Here is a 21,542-nt window from a genome sequence, read left to right as displayed (position 1 = left end):
TGAGCCCGACGCACGCGTCGTGTGGCATCTGGCCCCGAGAAAAACGGGTTGCCGAGCTTTTAGAAGCACAAGGCGGACAGAGGCAGCTCCTAAAAGCATCTCCTACTCACGGGGCCTTTCGGGCCTTCAGATACCCACATGAATCGTGAAAATAAATTTTAAGAAAGCAAGCCCCTCCCTCAAGCCGGAAGCGCCCGTGGTCCCCCTAGTCACGTGGTGTACACGCGCCAAAGGCCCAAGATGAAGAAATAAAAGCGCGGGCTTCCTCATCCCGCTCTTTAAACTAGGTCTTGGTTTAGCGGGGACGTTTCCTTACGGAAGATCACCTTCCATCCCTTTCGCATCTGCTTTCCGCGCCGTTAGTGAGGTCGCCGCATTCTCTGCAGTGGCGACCGTCATCGTAGTGCTCTTTAATCAACTTCCGCCCGTGTCCAAGATGGCAGTTGGGCAGCCGCGCTGACCTTTACGGGGCTGGGCCGCATTTGACGTCTGTGCTCGTAGGGGGTGGAACGGCTAGTACGCGGCAAATGCTGGAGCTGCAGTCTGAGAGTCAACCATGGACTGGAAAGAAGTTCTTCGCCGGCGGTTAGCGACGCCCAACACCGGTCCAAACAGTGAGTTTGGGAGGGGCCGCCCCCAGATAGCCCGGCCCCAAACGCCTAGAGGTCGGGGGAGAATGAGGAGCCGCCGTGCCCGCTTCTGTGAAGTCTCTTGACAAAGGAGGCACGGTGAAATGTGGTTTAAGGATCCAGAGAGTTTTGACCCACACTCCCCTGGGAAGAGATTTGTGTCAGTGAATGTCCACTTAGTAACTCATTTCCTTAGTCTTGACCTAGATTTGTGAGGAATAATTGAGAACCCCGGACCCCATAACTGTTCAACCCTACCAAAGCCTATGATCCATTGATTTTACCGCCTTGTTACTGGAACACTTGTCACTTACCTCATCTTCTTTAGATTTCATGTTGAATTTTTCCTTTTCCCTTAACCCCCTTCACACTTGCTTGTTAACCAACCGGGTTAAATCTTTGCTGTTCTACACCTGCACTCAAAGAACAGCTGCGAGTAGCTGGAAAAAACGAAATGTTGATGAGTTGTCTCACTTTTAATTCACATTCACTAAAGTAGGTGTTTTTCAGTCATTTGCTTACATTTCTTCTGTTTTCCTAGACATCCACGCCCTTATGTCAAAAGCAATTCTCATCTCCCCAAACCTTCACTTTTCCAATATGTCCTACCTCTTCCTTGCCTTCAACTGATGATTGTACATATATTTGAGAAAGTAGAAGCAGTCAGAGAAGAATCCTGTCTGATACTTCCCATTTACCATTTCTAGAAGCCGCTCTAGAAATACTCTATAACTTACTTCACTGTTAAGATAATGAACTGCCTGTGCTTCTATTTGAGACAGTCCTTCTCCCCACCACTAGATCCCCTCGACCTTCTTTTATTTACTGACTTCACTCTGGCCTTATGCTCTCATGCATCTTCAAATGTTCGTTTTCTTCTGGATCATATCCATACAATGACAAATATATTGTAATATCTCTCAGCTTTAAAATAATCATTTGATCTGACATCCCCCTCCAGCTTTTGCTACATTTCTCTGCACCCCTTATAGGAATACTTCTCAAAAAAGTTGGAGGTACTTGTGTTTTCTTCACACCTTTACTCTCTTAAACCCACTCCACTACATGCCAGTTATGTGCTATATACTGTTCTAGGCTATCGCAGTAAACTAAACTGACTGAAGTCCTTGGCCTTAAAAGAATTTTTGCTTTAGTGTTGGGAGAGATGGTAAACAAAATAATAAGTAAATCCTTTATGTTGTACAGTGCCTATTTAAGGCTGTTTCCTTCATTGGTGTGTTAGCTCCCATCCTTTGAGCTAGAGCCCATTTTTTTGCTTGTACCTTTGCAGTCCTCCCTTCTCTCCTAAGTCATCATTTTTTCTTTCTTTGTCATTCCCTTCAGTCTATTAACATGGTGGTATTTCTCCCACCTTAAAGAAACTTTAACTTCCACATTTATCTGTGCCTCATTTTTCTGCCCTCCTTGTAGCAACACTTATTAAAGTAATTGTTGGTTAAATCTGTACTAGTCTCTAATTCCTGCTTGTCAAGATCATCAGTGATCTTCATATTATTCTAGTAATAAGTTTTCAATCCTCATTTTATTTGAACTGCCAGTAGTCCCTGCCAGGAACATAGCAGTTCAGTCTCCTTCTGAATATACTTTCTTCTCTTGTTTTCTGGTGGACACACTCTCTTAGTTTTCCTCCTGCTTCACCAGTCGTCCCTTCTTTGCCGATGATGCATCCTCAGCAACTTCACACTGGAGCAACAAGGCTAAATCCTTGGTCAGTTTCTGTTCTCAGCCTGCTCATCTTCTTGGTGAAGTTATCCAGTCTTATGACATTAAATTTTTTTATATTTCCTACACCTCCTAAATTTACACCTCATCTCCAGTTCTTTCACTCCCCTCAGATGTTTGCGGGTATCCATACCCAGTACATTCAGTTTTTGGTTAACTGTGAGGGAATGTTGAAGGTGAACACAGAAGGGACTGAATGAATGTAGGGAAGGTTTGGAGAAGTCGTTCACCAAAAATAGTAAGCAAGAGAAACTAAAGGACGAATAAAATCTGTCCTGGTGTTTTGGAGAGCCTGGCTTATTAATTAGTAATCATAACATAAATTTGTGAGACCAAATTTGCAGAACTCTGCATTTGCCTCCAACAGAATTGAGCCATGGTAAACAATTAGATTATAAGATGGATCCAAAGTTTAAAATGAATGAGGCAGATGTGACAAAAATGTAGATTAACACTAGAAGCATGTTGGGGAGGGCGTGAGACCAGGAAGAGGAAAGTGAACTTTTTAAATAGATCACAGAATTTAAAATCTCAGTGAGGCTGAACTACAGGTATTAATGGCAATGAAGTTTTGAATAACCAAAAAGAAAACAATTATCTGAACTATTATTAGACTTTAAGATTTCAGAAAAGAAGCAGATAAGAGCTGTAGTCTTGCCATTGAACTGAGTGAGGGGGTCTCAATCACACACAATAATATTGGTTCTTGCTTGGTGGCAGGACATGGAGGTAAAGAACACTGTGCACCAGTCACCGTGGCCCACAAATAAGGGGAGGAATGGCTAAATAAGACGGCTACATACCAGCAACAGGCTGGGTGAAGTGTAATAGCATCGTAAGATGTAGCTTCACATGGAAGAATTTCACTTAGGTAGAGGAAGAGCGATTATGAGCCTGTGACTCTAAGACGTCAAAAGCTGTACCTGTCCCCCCCTCCCCCACACTCTAGTCCCAGTGTCCATTACAACACTTTGCGTATAGTATGTGCTCAATTAATACTTTTGACTGAATGAATTAGGAACACATCAGAGGTCTATAAGAGAGGAATAACTAGAGGACACAAGTAAGCGATAAAAAGAAGTGGGAGGAGCTGTTGAAAAGTGGTCAGAGATGTAGGGAAAGCTGTTTGAGGAGAAGGTAGTGATTTGGATATTTCAAGAAAGCTAATATAAACATTAATGTCAAAGTTACAGATGTTGACACTGTAACTTTTAATTATAGTATCTAGATGACTATAGTAAAAGTATTATTTGATATTAAAACTGCTTTCCCCCTTAATCTGTCTTGTTACCAGAAAAAAAAAGTGAACAAGAATTAAAAGATGAAGAAATGGATTTATTTACCAAATATTACTCAGAATGGAAAGGAGGTGGAAAAAACACAAATGAATTCTATAAAACGATTCCTCGATTTTATTATAGGGTAAGTGGTAAAGTAAATGTCTTGCCAAATTTACAAATGAAATATAATATTTTTTTAATTATTTTTTTAAAGATTTATTTATTTATTTTTATTTAGACAAGCATTGGGTACAGTCAGAAGCACAGGAGGGTAAGAGAGTTCACCAGAGCCAGAGCGGGGAATAGAATAGGCAGACTGATGAAGTACACTGCTGAGGGGAGCAGCGGGCGGCAGGAGAGGTCTGTCGCGCCATGTGGGACCCTCGCCCAGTGGCCAGGAATCGAACTGGCGCTGCAGAGGCTGCAGGCAGCCCAGCGTTCAATCGCTGGGCCACCAGGAAAGCCCACAAATGAAATATAATTTTTAAAATGGCTCAGAATCTTATATTTTATAAATAGAGGATTCTAATGTTATGTATTTATTATTTCTAGTTGATAACAAACTTTTAATCCTAATAAAATCTGAGGTTTTATATAAATTGTTATAAGAACATAAAATTGTTTCTTGTCCCCCCTCTTTGAGGTGTAGCCTTTTTCTTTCTTCCTAAATTTTATTATGGATATTAGTAGTCAGTATTCTATTGGATTATGTTCTCAAGCTTTCGCAAAACTTATGTTTACTGACTCAGCATTTCTAACTTCATCTTTATTCATGTTACAAGTTATAAACCATTTTTGCTCAATTTAAACTGAAAAACAGTTTGAGAATAGAAAACTTAAGTTACACGTACGTGTTTCCTTGTGCCCAAACTAAAGAAGTCTTTGAAGAGGGTTATAGATAAAAACACTTAAGTCTTTATTTTTTTTAATTAATTTTTTATTTTTTACATCATTGTTCATTTTTAAACAATATTTGCTTCCTCCCATCCCCTCAGATGTGGTCCCCATAGAGTTTCCTTCACCAATGCACCCGTGCACCATCACCACAGTCCCCTGTGCTCCTCCCTCCCACCCTCGGATCCCTCTCCCTCCTCCTCCCCTGCAGTATGTCTCTGGTTTATAATTGTCTGGGTTTGTCTTTTTTTTTTTTTTTTTTAAGATTTATTTATTTATGCATACAAGAGCTGGGGTACAGGCCAGAGCTGCAGGGGGGTGAAAGGATTCACCAGAGACAGAGTGGGGAACAAAACAGGCATACTGACTGAAATACACTGCTGAGGGGAGCAGCAGGCAAGACAGGAAAGGTCTGCTTCACCATGTGGGTTGCTTCCTAGCCGGCCGGGGATTGAACTCATGCTGCAGAGGCTGCAAACTGCTTCATAGTGCGGTGTTTAACCCCTTGCGCCACCAGGGAGGTCGTTTCTGGGTTTGTGTTTAAAAAAGCTATTTATAGGTGAAATTGATGACTACTGAAAAAGAATAAGACCTATTTAGTATGTAAAGTGTAACTACATAGAAAGGTTAACTTTGGAATTTTAGCTCAATGTTTCTTAAATCAGTTAACTTCTAAACTCAAAGAAAAGTAAACAATATGTTTTGCTTACATGTTTCTTTTGGTAACATTTGGTAGCATTGGTTTACAGCACAGTATGTGATTCAGAGGTACAGGTTTAGAGCCACCACCAAAGCTCCATGTCCTTTTTAGTAACCACTTCTGTCTTTGGCTGATTAGCTGGTTGACTAGCTTCTGCAACATAGTCCCACCCTCAAGCCCCAGCATTACCTCCTAACATTTTTTCCTTCTCCATTCCCTTTTGTTTTTGATGGAAGGTGTGGCATCCTAGTGTTGGAATACTCGGGGTGGAAACCACAACCCCCAATTGGCATTACAGATTAGTTAGCTACATCTAATAGGGCAAAGATATAGAGAAGTAAACCCTCAGAGGAAATTGTTTGAAGTTGATTTGCAATAAGTCATTTTAAAGCTCTGTTTATGAAAATCACCCCAGTGAGCAGACCTTCTGCCTTGGAGGCCATTGAAATAAATACTAACTTGACCATCCCCAAGAAATGAATTAGTCCAGTTTCAAATGATTCTAAGATTGTCAATCTTCAGCCTGTTCTGATTTAATTCTGTGTCAGTCTGAGGTTATAGTGGAAAAATTGCTCTAAGAATAGGAAATAAAACTTGAACTAGACAATTCCCCTTTTCCTGGTAGTGAAATGGCCTTACTGATCATTGGGTTCTCTATGTATTTTTTTGTTGTTGTTAAATGAACTTGTCTAATGAATGATGGTTTGAAGTTAATCAAGATTGAGTTACTATAGTAATTTTGAGGCAGTTACATAAGTAGTTTTTTTGTTTTTTTTTTTAAATTTTTTTTACATCATTGTTCATTTTTTTTTTTTTAAATCTTTTTTTATTTTTTTTATAGAGGCATTTTTATTTATTTATTTATTTTGTTTGTTTGTTTGTTTTGTTTATACATGCACTGGGTACAGTCGGAAGCGCGGGAGGGTGAGAGAATTCACCAGAGCCAGAGCGGGGAGCAGAGCAGGCAGAAGGACCGAAGTACACTGCTGAGGGGAGCAGCGGGCGGCAGGAGAGGTCTGCGCGCCATGTGGGATCCTCCGCCGGTGGCCGGGAAGCAGCCGGGGATCGAACCGGCGCCGCAGAGGCCGCGGGCAGCTTCGCAACCCAGCGCTCAACCGCTGCGCCACCGGGGAGGCCCCATAAGTAGTTTTTTTTTTAATGAGGCCAAATAGATTTTACCTAACCCAGTAGTCTATCATTTAACTCTTATTTTTAGCTGCCAGCTGAAGATGAAGTCTTACTACAGAAATTAAGAGAGGAATCAAGAGCTGTCTTTCTGCAAAGGAAAAGCAGAGAACTATTAGATAATGAAGAGCTACAGGTAAGAGAGGAGTATAAGGTTGCTTTGGATGTTATCCATTTCTTATTTGTACTCCTTAAGTCATATATTATATACAGGATGCCTTATTGGAACCTGTACTGCAGAATAGGTGAGAGCACAGGCTCTGGAATAATAGTTCTGAAAGTCCCTAGGTGATTCTAACATGAGGTCAAAGAATGCTTCCATAAGAACCATTATGAAAAGGTCAGACTATAGGGGTTCAAATCCCAGTCCTGCTCTGTGATCCTGGGCTGTGGACTTAACAATACTCATGATTCAATTATTATCTGTAAAGTAGGGACAGTAATATCAATATCACATAGTTAATTGGATTTAAGAGATACTGCATGTGAAAACTTTAAAACTTAGTAGGTACTCTTCAACACTAGCTATTTTTATTAGGTTACTAGTAATTTTTATTAGGTTACGAGGATGTTAGGGGATGAGAATCATCTTAATATTAACTCTGCTATCACATTGTTATTTTAATGGAAAGAACACATTTAGCTACATTTTAAAATTTTGTTTTGTTATTTATAACATCTTCATTTCTGCAACTCTCCTAAGAACTTATGGTTTTTGCTGGACAAGCATCAGACACCACCTATGATTGGAGAGGAAGCTATGATTAATTATGAAAATTTTTTGAAGGTTGGTGAAAAAGCTGGACCAAAGTGCAAGTAAGAGTAATTAATGAATGACTATGTTATGTTAGCATTTTAAATGTCCTGCATAAAATAGTAATGAAAATTTTAGGCAATGGTGTTAAATCAATAATTTAATAAAATTATTTATAGTTGAGAAAGTACATTGATATTGTTATTAAAATAGATAATAGTTTATTTACAACAGTTTCAGTCTTCAGTATTTTTTTTTTTTAAAGATTTATTTATGCATACAAGAGCTGGGGTATAGGCCAGAGGCGCTGGGGATGGGAGGATTCACCACACACAGAGTGGGGAACAGAATAGGCAGATTGCCTGAAATACACTGCTGAAGGGAGCAGCGGGCAAGTCAGGAGAGGTCTGCTGTGCCATGTGGGTCGCTCCCTGGCTGGGGATCGAACTTGTGCTGCAGTGGCTATGGATAGCTTCATAGGTTGTGTCTTAACCCCTTGCGCCACCAGGGAGGCCTTAGACCTTCATTCTTAAGACAACAGAATTCAAGGATGTGTGGCTTAATATTTTAAGTTTTCAACTTTTGTTGTCACTTTGACTTTTTTATTTAATTTGTTTAATTTATGCAGTTCTTTGCTAATTTATATAGAAATAATTTTTGTATTATGTTATCGAATCACTTTAATCTTTATTTTCTTTTCTTAGGCAATTTTTCACAGCAAAAGTTTTTGCCAAACTCCTTCATACAGATTCTTATGGAAGAATTTCCATCATGCAGTTCTTTAATTATGTCATGAGAAAAGGTGATTTCATTTTCCGTGTGCTTGAACTACTCCTTTCTGAGAACCAAGTAGGTTTTTAGTCTATGTTTTTATTGTATACCTTCCATGTGAAACAACTGTCTTTTGGTAAGTTTGAAAAGCAGAATATGTTACCTTTTGACTAAGGTTTGTTTTTCTGTTATTTTGATTCTCTTGTGTAACTTCATAGGTCTAAGATTTTTCTACCATAAATTTGACTTTATTATTACAAAAAATAATTAAAAAGTTAAAAACAAGATAAAACCTCATGTATTCTAAAGATAGTAGATAACTAGCTGTCAAAAGCTGACCCCCCCAATTCACTTAATGTGGTATATAGAGAAACCAAACAAAGGGTCAAAGATAAGTTGAAAGCTGACCATAGATCTAAGGCAGGAGGGAGAGTAGGAGGGGTGAAAACAGGATAAGGGGGTGGAGCACATGGGAATTATCGTGATGGACCGTGGCTTTGGTGATGGGAGAACTATGGTGATCACAGCTGAGGAGAGTAATCCTATACTATCAAAAATTAACGAGGATGTAAGGGAAAATTACTTCATTAAAAAAATAAGTTAAGAAAAAAGCTGAACCAAGTGTTTTAATGTATGGTGACTTGAAATAATTTTAATTCCTGATAATTTTATTTCACCAATATATATTACAGGTATAACTATTGTATATAAGTATATTACAGGTTGAATTGCCTGAGAAGATAGTTTCAAAGTCACAACGAAAGCACCAGATTCAAGAGTTTTGATTAAGCAACTTGAAGTTGTTATGATTCCTATAAGTCCCATAATGATCTTTGAAGTCCTATGTGTTCCGTCTTTAACTGATATTTGGTTATTGTAATTAATCTCAGTAGAATAAAAGCTGCTTAAATGAAGGTATAATATTACACTCAGCATCCTTGTTTGAAAGAATACCAAGTTTAATAGGTAAAGAACAGTATCCTCAAGGGCATCAATTTTATTGTTGCTCTAGACATGGTAGAAGATGTTGAAATCTGCCACTAATTACACTTAATAAGTGTGAAAAGAAATATATGTAAAGAATTTTTGGATTGTTTATCCCTTTAATCTGGTTCTTCATCTCCTTTTGTCCATATAATAAGGGACAGATCTTAAGTACATTTCATTTTCTCATTTATTGACAGTTTGGCTTCACCAAACAAGAATAGGACTCAGTTTATATGATGTTGCTGGACAAGGGTACCTTCGGGAATCTGTAAGTATTAACCTATCTCATATACTACCTATTTTAAAATATACTGAAGCATTAAAAAAACCTAAATTAATAAAAACAAATTTTAATATGGTTTCACCACTAACATAGTTAATGAGTTTATTTCATCATTGAATAAACTCATGCTGAATAATTTTTAGGACTGAAATTATATTCTAGTATCTAATGAAGAAACAAGATATAATGTTTAACACTTTAAAGTTTTATTTTGCTTTGTTGTTTCAGGATTTAGAAAACTACATATTGGAACTTATCCCTACTTTGCCACAATTAGATGGGCTGGAAAAATCTTTTTACTCCTTCTATGTTTGTACAGCCGTTAGGAAGTTTTTCTTCTTTTTAGACCCTCTAAGAACAGGTAAAGGAAAATCTTATCTTAGATGTTATAAGCTTATTATTACTTCTCTCAGTAGCTAAAGGAAAAATCTTGAAAATGTCAATTATTTTCCTAAAATGTGATTGCCATTTAATACATGAAGCTCTTTTAAGATTTATTTACACTCACTGTGAACAGCTGTGTGACAATGATCATGTTACCTAACCATTTACAGTTTCTTCGTCTCTAAAATGAGGTACAAACTGAGGAATCTGTGGTCCTTCTGTTCTAAGAAGCCAGTTATTCCAATATGATTTGCTATCTCTGATATGTAATTATAATGGAGAATTGTTCTTTTTGATAATGAACATGAATTGGAAGTAGGAGAACCTTTCAGCCATAATGTACTTTTCTCTTTCTCAAGGTAACTATCCTAAAAGTCAGGTTATAAATTTGGCCTCATTAACAGTACACTAATCTAACCTGCTAGATTTAAATACTTATCACTGGAGCAGAGGGATGGAATCTCAGTCCTTCATTCACCTCCTGTCCTGGAAAATTCGGCGGTGAAACCATGACAGTAGATAGTAGCTCACAGTCTTTTTTCAGTGCCTCCACTGTAGACATTTACACATCTTTCCCTTTGAAATTTACAAAATAATAATAGCTAACAGTTTTGATTTTATTATGTAGTAATCAGAGAGCAAAACATTTTACAGATTCTTTCATTTCTTTCTCATAACTTCATAAGGAAGGTGTTTTAAATGTGTAAGGTAACTTGAGACATAGATTACCTATCTAGAACGCATTCAAGATCCCATCTATCTGCTCTTAACAATGCCTCTATATTGCCTATTCCAGAACCTTCCAAAGAAAAACGGGGACAGTCTTCTTAATTAGGTTGCCAGCAATATCTTACACATATCCACAAAATACTTAACATAGCTTTTCTTTGGAATCTGCTATCAGTGTAATTTTGGAAAGAATTTACCAGTTAGATTTGTATAGTTGGAGATAATATATGTAGACATATAAGTGCGATTTTATTAAATGTTTCTTTGCATGGTTCCCTCTTCATAGCAATGTGTAATAATGACTTTGGAACATAAGAGCTACAAAGCTTTAAAACTGTCAATTTATCAATTGTGATTGTTTTTCTTTTTGTTTTTTTGTTCTTTAAAGGGAAGATAAAAATTCAAGATATCTTAGCATGCAGCTTCCTAGATGATTTATTAGAGGTAAATGCTTTTAAACTATTTAATTATATCACTTGACACTTGCTACTTTCTAATTATGTTTGTTCATTTAGTTAAGGGATGAAGAACTATCAAAGGAGAGTCAAGAAACAAATTGGTTTTCTGCTCCTTCTGCCCTAAGGGTTTATGGTATGTTCCTATCATAATGCTAAAATTTGAATTTTATGTTCCTCAAGTTAATTGGCATTCAAAAGACAGTTTTATTCATAGGATAATTTAAAATGAGAGTATTCTAATTAATTTAAGAGCTGGTATTCCTGTATCTCTAAAGTTTACTTCTCTAAATACCAATGTTTTAAATTTTTGTAACTCTTTTTATTTCTTAAGTCTTTAACAGAACATACAAAACATAATTTTGTCCTTTTTTCTTGACTCAAGAGCATCACTATGAACATCAACTGTGGTTTTCATTGTGATAAAATGCTGCGCTCGTGGTCCACAAGAGGGAGGTGTTCTAGGATCTGGTTCATTTTTTTCTTGACTTTCATTAATCTGTTACATTATTCTGTTGGGTGATCTTCTGACTTGTTTTGGCACCCTTGACTTCTGCTTTCAAGTACCAGCTTTTCAATGCTTTTTGTTGATCCCTACTTCCATCTAATTTAGAAACCCAAGAAAGTTCTAAAAGGATTGCAAACTGACAACAAATAATGATATAAGTAAAAGAACCCTGGGTTTTTTCCCCTCTGGTTCTGATTTTATGGCTATTCTGATAGACATTATTAGGATAGTTGGTGCTAGGGCATTACCCTAACTGTAACATAATTAGTTGAAAATCAGAATATTCTCCAATAAAGGAACTTTGTTAGTGTGTATTCTTTTCTCCTTTAATTAGAATTTTATTTTGGTCTTGAGTATCTTTTTATTATCTTTCTTCCCAAGGCCAGTATTTGAATCTTGATAAGGATCACAATGGCATGCTCAGTAAAGAAGAACTCTCCCGCTATGGAACAGCAACCATGACCAATGTCTTCCTAGACCGAGTTTTCCAGGAGTGTCTCACTTATGATGGAGAAATGGTAAAAACTCTAATTAGAGTTTTTAAAATTCAAGCTCCCCAAACCTCCACAGTCCCCTTCTTGACTTGATAGAACATTATTTTTTATTGAAGTACATTAGTTTTCAGCACTGTATATGATTCAGAGGTATAGGTTCACACTTCTTCAGATGTATGTTATCACTTCACACCCACCACCAACGCACTCATAGTCCTCCACCACCATCCTTTGACCCCCTCACCCTCTTTTGCTCTCTACCCTCCCCATCTTCCTCTGGTTGGTCAATACTACAGTCAGATTTTATGTTTGTTTATTTATTTATTCTGTTCCTTTGTATTTTTTTCCATATGAAGTCATCCATTTGTCTTTCTCCTTCTGATTTATTTCACTTAGCATAATCCTTTCCATTCCCATTCATGTCAACCCAAATGGCAAGAGTTCATCCTTCTTTATAGCTGTGCAGCATTCCTCTGTGTGTGTGTGTGTGTGTGTTATATCACATCTTTAGCCACTAATCTGTCATTGGGCTCTTAAGCTGTTTCCCTAACTTGGGTATTGTAAATAGTGCTGCAGTAAATATAGGGGTGTACATATCCCTGGAAATTAAATGCTTTTGTGTATTTAAAGTAGATACCTCGCAAGTGGAATTGCTGGATTGTATGGTAGATCCATTTTTATTGTTGGGATAAACCTTCATACTGCTTTCCATAGTTTGGACCAGTTTACATTCCCACCAACAGTATATGAGGGCTCCTTTTATTTTTTCATACCCTCATCAGCATTTGTTGTTGAGCCATCCTCACTAGAGTGAGGTGGTATCTCGTGTTTTGACTTACATTTCCTTGGTAAGTGAGATTAAACATTTTTCATATGCCTGTTGGCCATCTGTTTCTCTTCTTTGGAGAAGTGTATCTCTTTTGCCCATTTTTTGATTGGATTCTTTGTTTTCTTTTTTTTGGGTTCGGTGAGTTTTTTTATAGATCTTGGATATTAGCCACTTTGCAGATGTGTGGTGTGTAATATTTTCTCCCATTCAGTAGGGTGTCTTCGTTTTTTTTATTTTTTTATTTTTTAAGATTTATTTATTTATTTATACATGAACCAGGGTACAGGCCAGATGCATGGGAGGGTGAGAGGACTCACCAGAGACAGAGTGGGGAACAGGACAGATTGATGAAATACACTGCTGAGGGGAGCAGCAGTCGAGACAGGAGAGGTCTGCTGCGCCATGTGGGACCCTTGCTGGCAGGCCGGGATCTAACCGGTGCCGCAGAGGCTGCAGACAGCTTCACAGCGCGGCACTCAACCACCTGCGCCACCAGGGGAGGACCGGTTGTCTTCATTTTAATGACAGTTTCTTTTGCTGTGTAGAAGCATTGTAGTTCAGTGTGGTCCCTTTTATTTTTTTCTGTTTCCCTTGCTATGAGTGCCCAAAGACATCTGTGAAGCCAGTGTCATGGAGTGTTTTGTCTGTTTTTTTCTATGTACTTTATGGCGGTCATTAATCCATTTTGAGTTAATTTATGTATATGCATGAGAGATAATTAGTAGTCTAGTTTCTACTTTTTTTTTTTTTTTTTTTTTTTTTTTGCATGTGGCTGTCCAGTTTTCTCACCATTTGTTGAAAAGACTTTCCTTTCCCCAGTGTATACTCTTGGCTCCTGTCAATTGCTAGATTTACTGTCTAAGTGTGGGTTTTGATACAGCATCATTTTTATATCAGTGTGTAATAGTATCTTACAAAGTATGAACTGGTATAATTAATTTAGGTTTCAGATTCTTTGATCCCAAAGTAAATTTGCTTAAAAACATTATTTCCCTTATAGAACCAAGGCATTAGAAAATTTTAATGTTTTGTCCATTTCATTGGCATTGTACCTTTTGTAGAGAAGGGTAGACTTGTAAAGAAAGTTTGAAAAACTGGCTAATCATTTTGACTGTTTTCATATAAATAGTTCATTCATTAAATTTCCAAGTCCACCATAGTATCACATATGTCCTGATCTAAATCTAAGAATCGGGTTGTATTTCTTTAAGTAACTATATTAGTAGCTAAAGATTAACTAACATGCTTTTGTCCTTTTATTTTAACAATGTTAAGTATTCTTCATGGCACTTTTAAATTACTAGTCTTGCTATTAAAAGCATGTTTAGGATCTGAGAAATTTTCCAAAGCAATAATGCTTATATTGTTAGAAGAGAATTGGGCTTTAGGTTTTATTATTTAGCTCCAATAAGAGTTTTCATAACACCACTGTAAGCCAGTTGCAAAGGAAAAGATGGGGAGGGGCAGACAGGTGCAGAATCTCTGCATTATGACTCTCACAGTTGTCTGAAGTTGATCATGAGGAACTTACAGTATATTAACAATTTTGGTGAATTAAGAAAATCAGAGGGTACAGCATGGATGAAGTTGGACCAAAATGAAGCTGCATCTCTTTGGTCTTTATATTGCAATTTCTGCAGAAAGGAATTCTTAATCTTAGCCTAAAAAAATCTTTTGCAATGTAAAACAATTTTTAAGTAAGAATCACCTAAGTATTCTACTACTTTTCACTAGGTGAAAAGTAACATGAGTTTTCCTTTTTTGTAGAGAAGGCTTTCTGTTCTCCCTGTCTTTTTAGCCTGTTTGTTCTGCTTTTTTTTTTTTTTAATCAGAGCAGTATCAATTCACTGTAGAATATCTGGTATTTTAAAATGACTTCTTATTGGAAATCATCTGATTTTTAAATTTTACAGTATTTCAAAACAGCTATTTTAATTATAATGTCCTGTTCATTCCAGATAAGTTTGTTATGGTGTTTTTTTCCCTAAATGATCACACTGAAATGAAGATCGCTAGCTGCAGTGTACAGTGGCTTATTCATTGTCCATTTCAAAAGCATAGTGAAAGAAAATTATGTTTTACCACAGCAAATCTCATAAGAAAACTAGCTGTGTTCCCAGATTCTCTGTACAGAGTAACTGCTTGTAGAATTCTAGAAACCAAATTTAAATATACAAAAATGGATTTATCTTCCATATTTAAAAAAAATGCTACCTTTAATTGTAAAATAGCTTCAAATCAGGTAACTCATTTGAAAAGTGAATTCAGGGGACCTCCCCAGTGGCACAAGGGATTAAGACACAGCACTATGAAGCTATCTGCAGCCACTGCAGCTTAAGTTCCATCTCAGGCCAGGGAACTAACCCACATGGTGCAGCAGACTTCTCCTGTCTTGCCGGCTGCTCCCCTCAGCAGTGTACTTTAGCCAATCCCCCTGTTCTGCTTCCCACTCTGTCTCTGGCAAATCCTCTCACACCCCCATTCCCCCACACCTCTGGTCTGTACCCCAGTTCTTGTATGTATAAATAAATCTTAAAAAAAAAAAGTGAATTCAACTTCTCATGAATATCATTTCCTTTTCCATAGGATTATAAGACTTACCTGGACTTTGTTCTTGCATTAGAAAACCGAAAAGAACCTGCAGCTCTGCAGTATATTTTCAAATTGCTTGATATTGAGAACAAAGGATATCTGAATGTCTTTTCCCTTAATTATTTTTTTAGGGTAAGTCTCACTTGTATAATGAGTAATTGTACCTTAATATAAGTAATACTTTTTGGTTTATTTCTTTTCTCTTTTTTTCTATCACTTGCTTTAAATTATGTACTCACTGACAATGTTATCTAACTTGTAGTATTTAACAAAACTATATCTATAACAGATTATAGAAGGAAATCTATTTTTTTCTTTTTCTATTTTTAAAAATATAAATGAGCTAATAAATCAAAGTTCAGTAGATGGAAGATACTAAAAAAGTGTATAAATATGCCAAGGGCTATATACTAGCCATTGGAAATATGAATATGCATGAGAAATTCTGTGCTCTTAGTGTGAAATCCTATTAAAGCATTAATTAAACAGCTCAAAAAAAGATAGCTACTTTCCGTAAGTATTTGTAGATTCTATATAATTGCTATACTGTAAAATAATAATTGTAAAATTGACTAGAACTGTGTGCTGCATTTCAATGTAGTTGTGCCTTAGTCTCAGAATAATTTGATAAGCTGTAATGCGGAATTTGATATCTTGATAAGCATTCAGATGTAAAAGGTATAAAAGTAGGACTGTCCGCTTTTATAAGACAAATCCTTAATCTGAATGGTGACTTTTCTACTTGATGGAATAGTTTTGTATAGTAGTATTCCATTACTATAATTCTATAGCTAGTTTTTAAAAGACCCTATGACTTTTATATGGTTAAGATTAACCATATATATCTTTTTGGTATAATTTTCACATTTTTGTCATAAACTACTTTTTCTCAGAGGCCTTATCTTTTCCACTTAAAAATCTTTGGTACTTTTAAAATAACTTTATCTGGTTTCTGAGTTTCATAGTGTATATTTTATAATTTCTTGATAAATTCCTTAACAGGTTTTCCATTGTGATTTTCTAGGTAGTAAAGACTGCAATTATTAGAATAAACTACAATCCAGTATTAGGTGCATTTTGTAAAAATTGAATGCTACATATACCTTAAGTCAGTGGCTATACTGTAGAGGTCTAGAACTGTTGATAGTTACACTGTTGCAGTGTTTACATTTATCTAATTATTTAGGTAATACCAACCAATCATAAGGATGTGCCTGATATGGGGCAGACCTGTAAAATGAAGATTCAGTTATGGGGGAAGCAAAGTAAATACATCTTTAAAAACCCAACCTTTTCCCATAAAGATTTCTTATAATAACCTCTACTCTTGGAATTTTATTTATATAACACATAGAAAATTTAATGAAATCATCCAAGTCTATTTAGGCTTGGTTGTATGAGCTAAAGTAAATTACTGATGCTGAAGGCTGCAATCCTAGACTGCTCGTCAAGCTTTCGTACATTAATATCCCAGTGAAAAAACTGGCTTGGACAGTGTATTCTAGAGAGCATACATCCAGGACTACTTCTATAGTAGTTGTGTACTCAAAGATTCTCATCTCCCTCAACGAGAGTCATAATCTGTGCATAATCTGCCATCTGCGTCACATGCAATCTGCTATCTACGTCACATATAATCTGCTATCTGCATAATCTGCTATCTATGTCACACATAATCTGCTATCTACGTCACACCTACAGAGTAGGTACCTGGAAGATACTTAACTATTTACCAAAAATTTTAAGCCTCACATTTTCAGTGAATGGCTCTCACATAAAATATTAGTCCATCTGGGTTACCGTAGTTTCTTTAGTCACTATTTTCTTGTTAAGGTTCATAAAATAGTTTAATGGAAGCTTACCTCCATTTTTTTCTGTGAAGTAAAAGGCAAAGTATAGGGTGGGAGGGGAGGTTCCAAATTATTCAAAGCAGAATAACTGCTAGGTCACATTAAACACCTATCTGAGGTTGGTGACCACTCCCTATGTGACAGCAATAATTTGTAGTATTGTATGATTTTTAAGATTTATTTATTATGAATACAAGAGCTGGGGTATAGGCAAGAGATGCGGGGGCGCCGGGGTGGGGGGTAAGAGGATTTACCAGAGACAGAGCAGGGAACAGAACACAGACTGACTGAAATACACTGCTGAGGGGAGCAGTGGGCGAGTCAGGAGAGGTCTGCTGCACCATGTGGGTTGCTCCCTGGCCGGCTGGGGATTGAACTCGTGCTGCAGAAGCTTTGCATTGCTTCATAGTGAGGTGCTTAACCCCTTGTGCCACCAGGGAGGCCCCAGTATGGTATGATTTTTTCCTGAAGTTCTCACAAGCTATGCTATAGGTCTAGGAAGGTTGATGGTTACACTGATGCAGCATTTAGATTTTGTTGACTGGATGTGGAGCAAGTTCAAGGAAGTTAAGAATGTTGATAAAAGCGGTTGAAACAATGAAGCTTGTGGTCTGGAAAGGAAGTAGAACTAAAACAGGTTCCTGTTCTAGACAGTTGATAGAAGGGGAGCTATTGTGTATTTTATTTTTTATTTACAGATTTATTTTTACTAAATACAGGCCATACAGGAACTAATGAAAATCCATGGACAAGATCCTGTTTCATTTCAAGATGTCAAGGTTACTTTTTCCTTTAATTTAAAAACCAGATAATCGTTTGTATTAAATGAAATTTTATATGAAATCAGCCTACAAACTATGAAGTGCTGAGCCAAATCAAGTATTTGCTGTTACTTGTTCTGAACTGTTTTTAATTAGACAGCAAGACAACACTTGATCTAAAGTTTTTTGTGTAGTTTATGATTTAGTATTGTCGACATTCCCTCATTTTGAATGAAAACTAAAGAGAACCAGTATTAGCTTCATCATTTGTAAGTCTATTCCACTGTATTGTAAAATAAATTTTTACCTTGTGAACTGTTATATTCAGGCACATTTTTATTAAAGTCCAACAATATGAGAATTATCACTATTGAAACACATGCTACTACTTAACATTAATCACAGCACGATAACTGCTAGGTCATGTTAAAGGTCCATCTGGGGTTGGTGACCATTCCCTATGTAATAGCAATGTAGTCTTGTATGCTTTTTTTCCAAAGTTCTCAAAAGCTATGCTATAGGTCTAGGAAGGTTGATGGTTACAATGATGTAGCATTTAGATTTTGTTGACTGGATGGGGAACAAGTTCAAGGACATTAAGAATATTGATAAGAGTGGTTGAAATGATGAGGCTTGTGGTCTGATAGAAAAGTAGAACTAGAATAGGTTCCTATTCTAGAGAGGTGATCATACTTTTCAACAATTATGAAAAATATTTAGTATCCAGTACTGATTCAAGTTCACGCTGACTGATGTAATCAAATAATCAATCCTGTTTTAACTAAGTAAAAGATAAAGGGCGATTTTGGTTTAATATAAATCAGACAATATGAAACTATACAACAGGCTATAAGATCTAGTAATTTTAAACTACTACCAACCTACAAAAGGAAGTTTCACAAACCTAAAAGATTAAAAGTTTATACAATTCACTTACTGGATTGTCCTAATCTTTAAAAATTATAATTTGCCTCTTTAAATTCTAAATACTCTTGAGTAATTATACTACAGAAGTATTAGGAATCAGATATTATGTTCCTTATAATATTCATCAGTGCACTTCATAATATGGAAGTGGTCCTTCCATCTACCTACTCCTGTAAATTTTAGCACAATTTAGTGACATTTGGCATAATTCTTTAATACAGAATTCCCCTTCATCTACTCACCCACCCATCCTATGTCTAGAGTAAAAGGTTGACATCAATCCTGGAAATGAAGCTTTGCTAATATCCTGGCTCTGAAGCCTTTAAGTTTTTACTGTTAACTGAGTTTGCACATAAGACTTTGTTTTACCACCAATTAGAAGACAACAGAAAAATAAAAGTATTTGATACATATTCAAATAAACTGATGAAGACAATTCAGGCAAATAATAAAAGGTTGGTAGTAGTTTAAAATTACTAGATCTAAAGTTGCCTGTTACATATTTCATTTATATTAAACCAAAATAGCCCTTTATCTTACACTTGGTTAAAACTGGATTAATTATTTGATAGTGTTTTACCACTACTTTCTAGCTTGGATCACACTGAGTTTCAGTTTATTCTTCTATGAGTAACAGTTACCACAAACCTAAGGAATCTTCCAATAAAATGCTGTATTGTACTTAGAGAAAAGAAGATTATCTGTTAAATGAAAAAATGAGAACAAATTTTAAATAAAGTCAAATGCAAGCCCTGATTTTTAGATCATTATGTGACAGAAATTAAGTATTAGATACTACATTTCATAGTATGTTATTTCTCTTGCAGGATGAAATATTTGACATGGTGAAACCTAAGGATCCTTTAAAAATCTCTCTTCAGGATTTAATTAATAGTAATCAAGGAGATACAGTCACCACCATTCTAATTGATCTCAATGGCTTCTGGACTTATGAGAATAGAGAAGCCCTTGTTGCAAATGACACTGAAAACTCAGTAGACCTTGATGATACTTGATCTCTAGAAGACTAGACTATTAAGATCAGCTTGAATGTTGCATTCAAAACCTTTGCAGCAGAATCCTTAGAAATCGTCTAAATAAAATACTTCTTACCTCTATAGAACACAGCAAATTTCTGGTTGTTGGAATGTTCTGGTGATTTTTTAATCATCTGGAAATAACAAGACTATGTATGTTTTAGGAAGTACTAAATTCTGGTTTCAGGGCCTCCCCTGGTGGCACAGGTGGTTGAGCACCGCACTGTGAAGCTGTCCGCAGCCTCTGCAGCGCGGGTTCAATCCTGGCCGGCAAGAATCCCACATGCAGAGGCAGACCTCTCCTGTCATGCTCGCTGCTCCCCTCAGCAGTGTATTTCATCAGCCTGCCTGTTCTGTTCCCCGCTTTGTCTCTGGGAATCCTCTCACCCTCCCGTGCATCTGTCCTGTACCCCGGTTCTTGTGTAAATAAATAAATAAATCTTTTTTTTTTTTTAAATAAAATAAAAAAATAAATTCTGGCTTTACTTCCACTTAGCTCAAATATGGCAAGTGTGATTGCTGAAGAATCAAGAAGAAATATACTTTAAAACAGTGTCTTTATGGGGCCTCCCCTGGTGGCGCAGTGGTTGAGCGCTGGGTTGCGAGGCTGCCTGCAGCCTCTGCAGTGCCAGCTCGATCCCCGGCCACTGGCGAGGTTCCCACAAAAAAAAAAAAACAGAAACAGTGTCTACACACACATAAGAAGTTTTCATGGAGTATTTCTAATATTAGTCATTAAGAATGTATTTGAAGGATAGTGTAACTTAATACTGTGTTTGTGATCATAATTTTCTAAAGTATTATGTATATCAAAGATTATCGACTTACCCATTCATTAGAGTATAGCCATTTCATTTCTGGTTTAAAAATGTTTGGACATATTTAATAGAAAGTTATGCAAGTTAATATTTTACTTTAATTAAAATCATTGTATTTTAATCAAGTTTGTCTAGCTTTATTAACTAGTGCCAAGACCACATTTTGCAAACTGTTAACTTCATTTTGTTAAGAATATATTAGAGAATTTGTTAATTTCACGTCGATTCCCATTTATATTATTACATTTAGTTTTTATGAGATGAAAGATTAGAAGAGGACAGAATATCATTTACTATGAGCCAGAGGGAATAATTATTAAAAAGGGGCCTCCCTGGTGGCGCAAGGGGTTAAGTCTCAGCACTATGAAGCTATTAGCAGCCAATGCTGCACAAGTTCAAGTCCCAGCCAGGGAGCTAACCCACATGGCATAGCAGACCTCTCTCGTCTCACACGCTGCTCCCCTCAGCAGTGTATTTCAGTAGACCTGCCTGTTCTGCTCCACACTCTGTCTCTGGTGAATCCTCTCACACACATCCTCTTCCCCCCCACCCCCCACATCTCTGGCCTACATCCAGCTCTTGTATGCATAAATTAATAAAATAAATCTTTAAAAAAATTTTTATTAAAAGGGCTTGAAGTTTGAAAAGGAAGAAAAAATAAAAGAGGCTTAAAAATAAGACAAAATTATTTAATGCATTTGTGGGAAATTTTAGAGCTTGCATAAAGTATAAAAATTTAAGGCACAGTGAATAACTTAATATATGAACATTAAACTGACCACTGTTGGACAATAAGAGAATGTAAAATTCAAGAAACAAAACTTTCCTAAGTTGTTGCCTATCTTTTACTACAATTAGAAAAGTTTCAAAATCAATCCAGGGAGAGAGGATTCAGATCACTTTTAGATATGCATGCCTTCACTGGATAACCA

General features: G+C 36.5%; 2 protein-coding genes across 3 annotated transcripts in view; one reads left to right on the top strand and one right to left on the bottom strand.

Moving 5' to 3' along the window:
* Positions 1-540, bottom strand: part of PRORP (protein only RNase P catalytic subunit) — a 132,470-nt gene extending 131,930 nt beyond the window's left edge. The window contains exon 1 of one of the 2 annotated variants that reach the window (XM_054689878.1): positions 317-540. The gene's annotated coding sequence lies outside the window, so the exon portion shown is untranslated. The remainder of the gene's footprint in view (positions 1-316) is intronic. The other variant, XM_054689879.1, reaches the window with a different exon arrangement.
* PPP2R3C (protein phosphatase 2 regulatory subunit B''gamma) lies at positions 61-20,688 on the top strand. Its single transcript, XM_037503212.2, has 13 exons — positions 61-614; positions 3,667-3,794; positions 6,463-6,567; positions 7,135-7,247; positions 7,890-7,987; positions 9,141-9,211; positions 9,455-9,587; positions 10,728-10,783; positions 10,855-10,930; positions 11,684-11,820; positions 15,212-15,349; positions 17,787-17,846; positions 19,583-20,688. Exons 1-13 carry the CDS (start codon positions 557-559, stop codon positions 19,769-19,771), a joined length of 1,362 nt encoding a protein of 453 aa, XP_037359109.1. The 5' UTR covers positions 61-556; the 3' UTR covers positions 19,772-20,688.
* The last annotated feature ends 854 nt before the right edge of the window (positions 20,689-21,542 follow it).

The sequence above is a fragment of the Talpa occidentalis genome, unplaced genomic scaffold (genome assembly GCF_014898055.3).
Source record: "Talpa occidentalis isolate TD23 unplaced genomic scaffold, MPIMG_talOcc4v2.1 talOcc4.11, whole genome shotgun sequence".
In the NCBI taxonomy this organism is placed as follows: domain Eukaryota; kingdom Metazoa; phylum Chordata; class Mammalia; order Eulipotyphla; family Talpidae; genus Talpa; species Talpa occidentalis.
The sequence above is the reverse complement of the archived record's forward strand: the minus strand, read 5'-3'. Positions and strand labels throughout refer to the sequence as shown.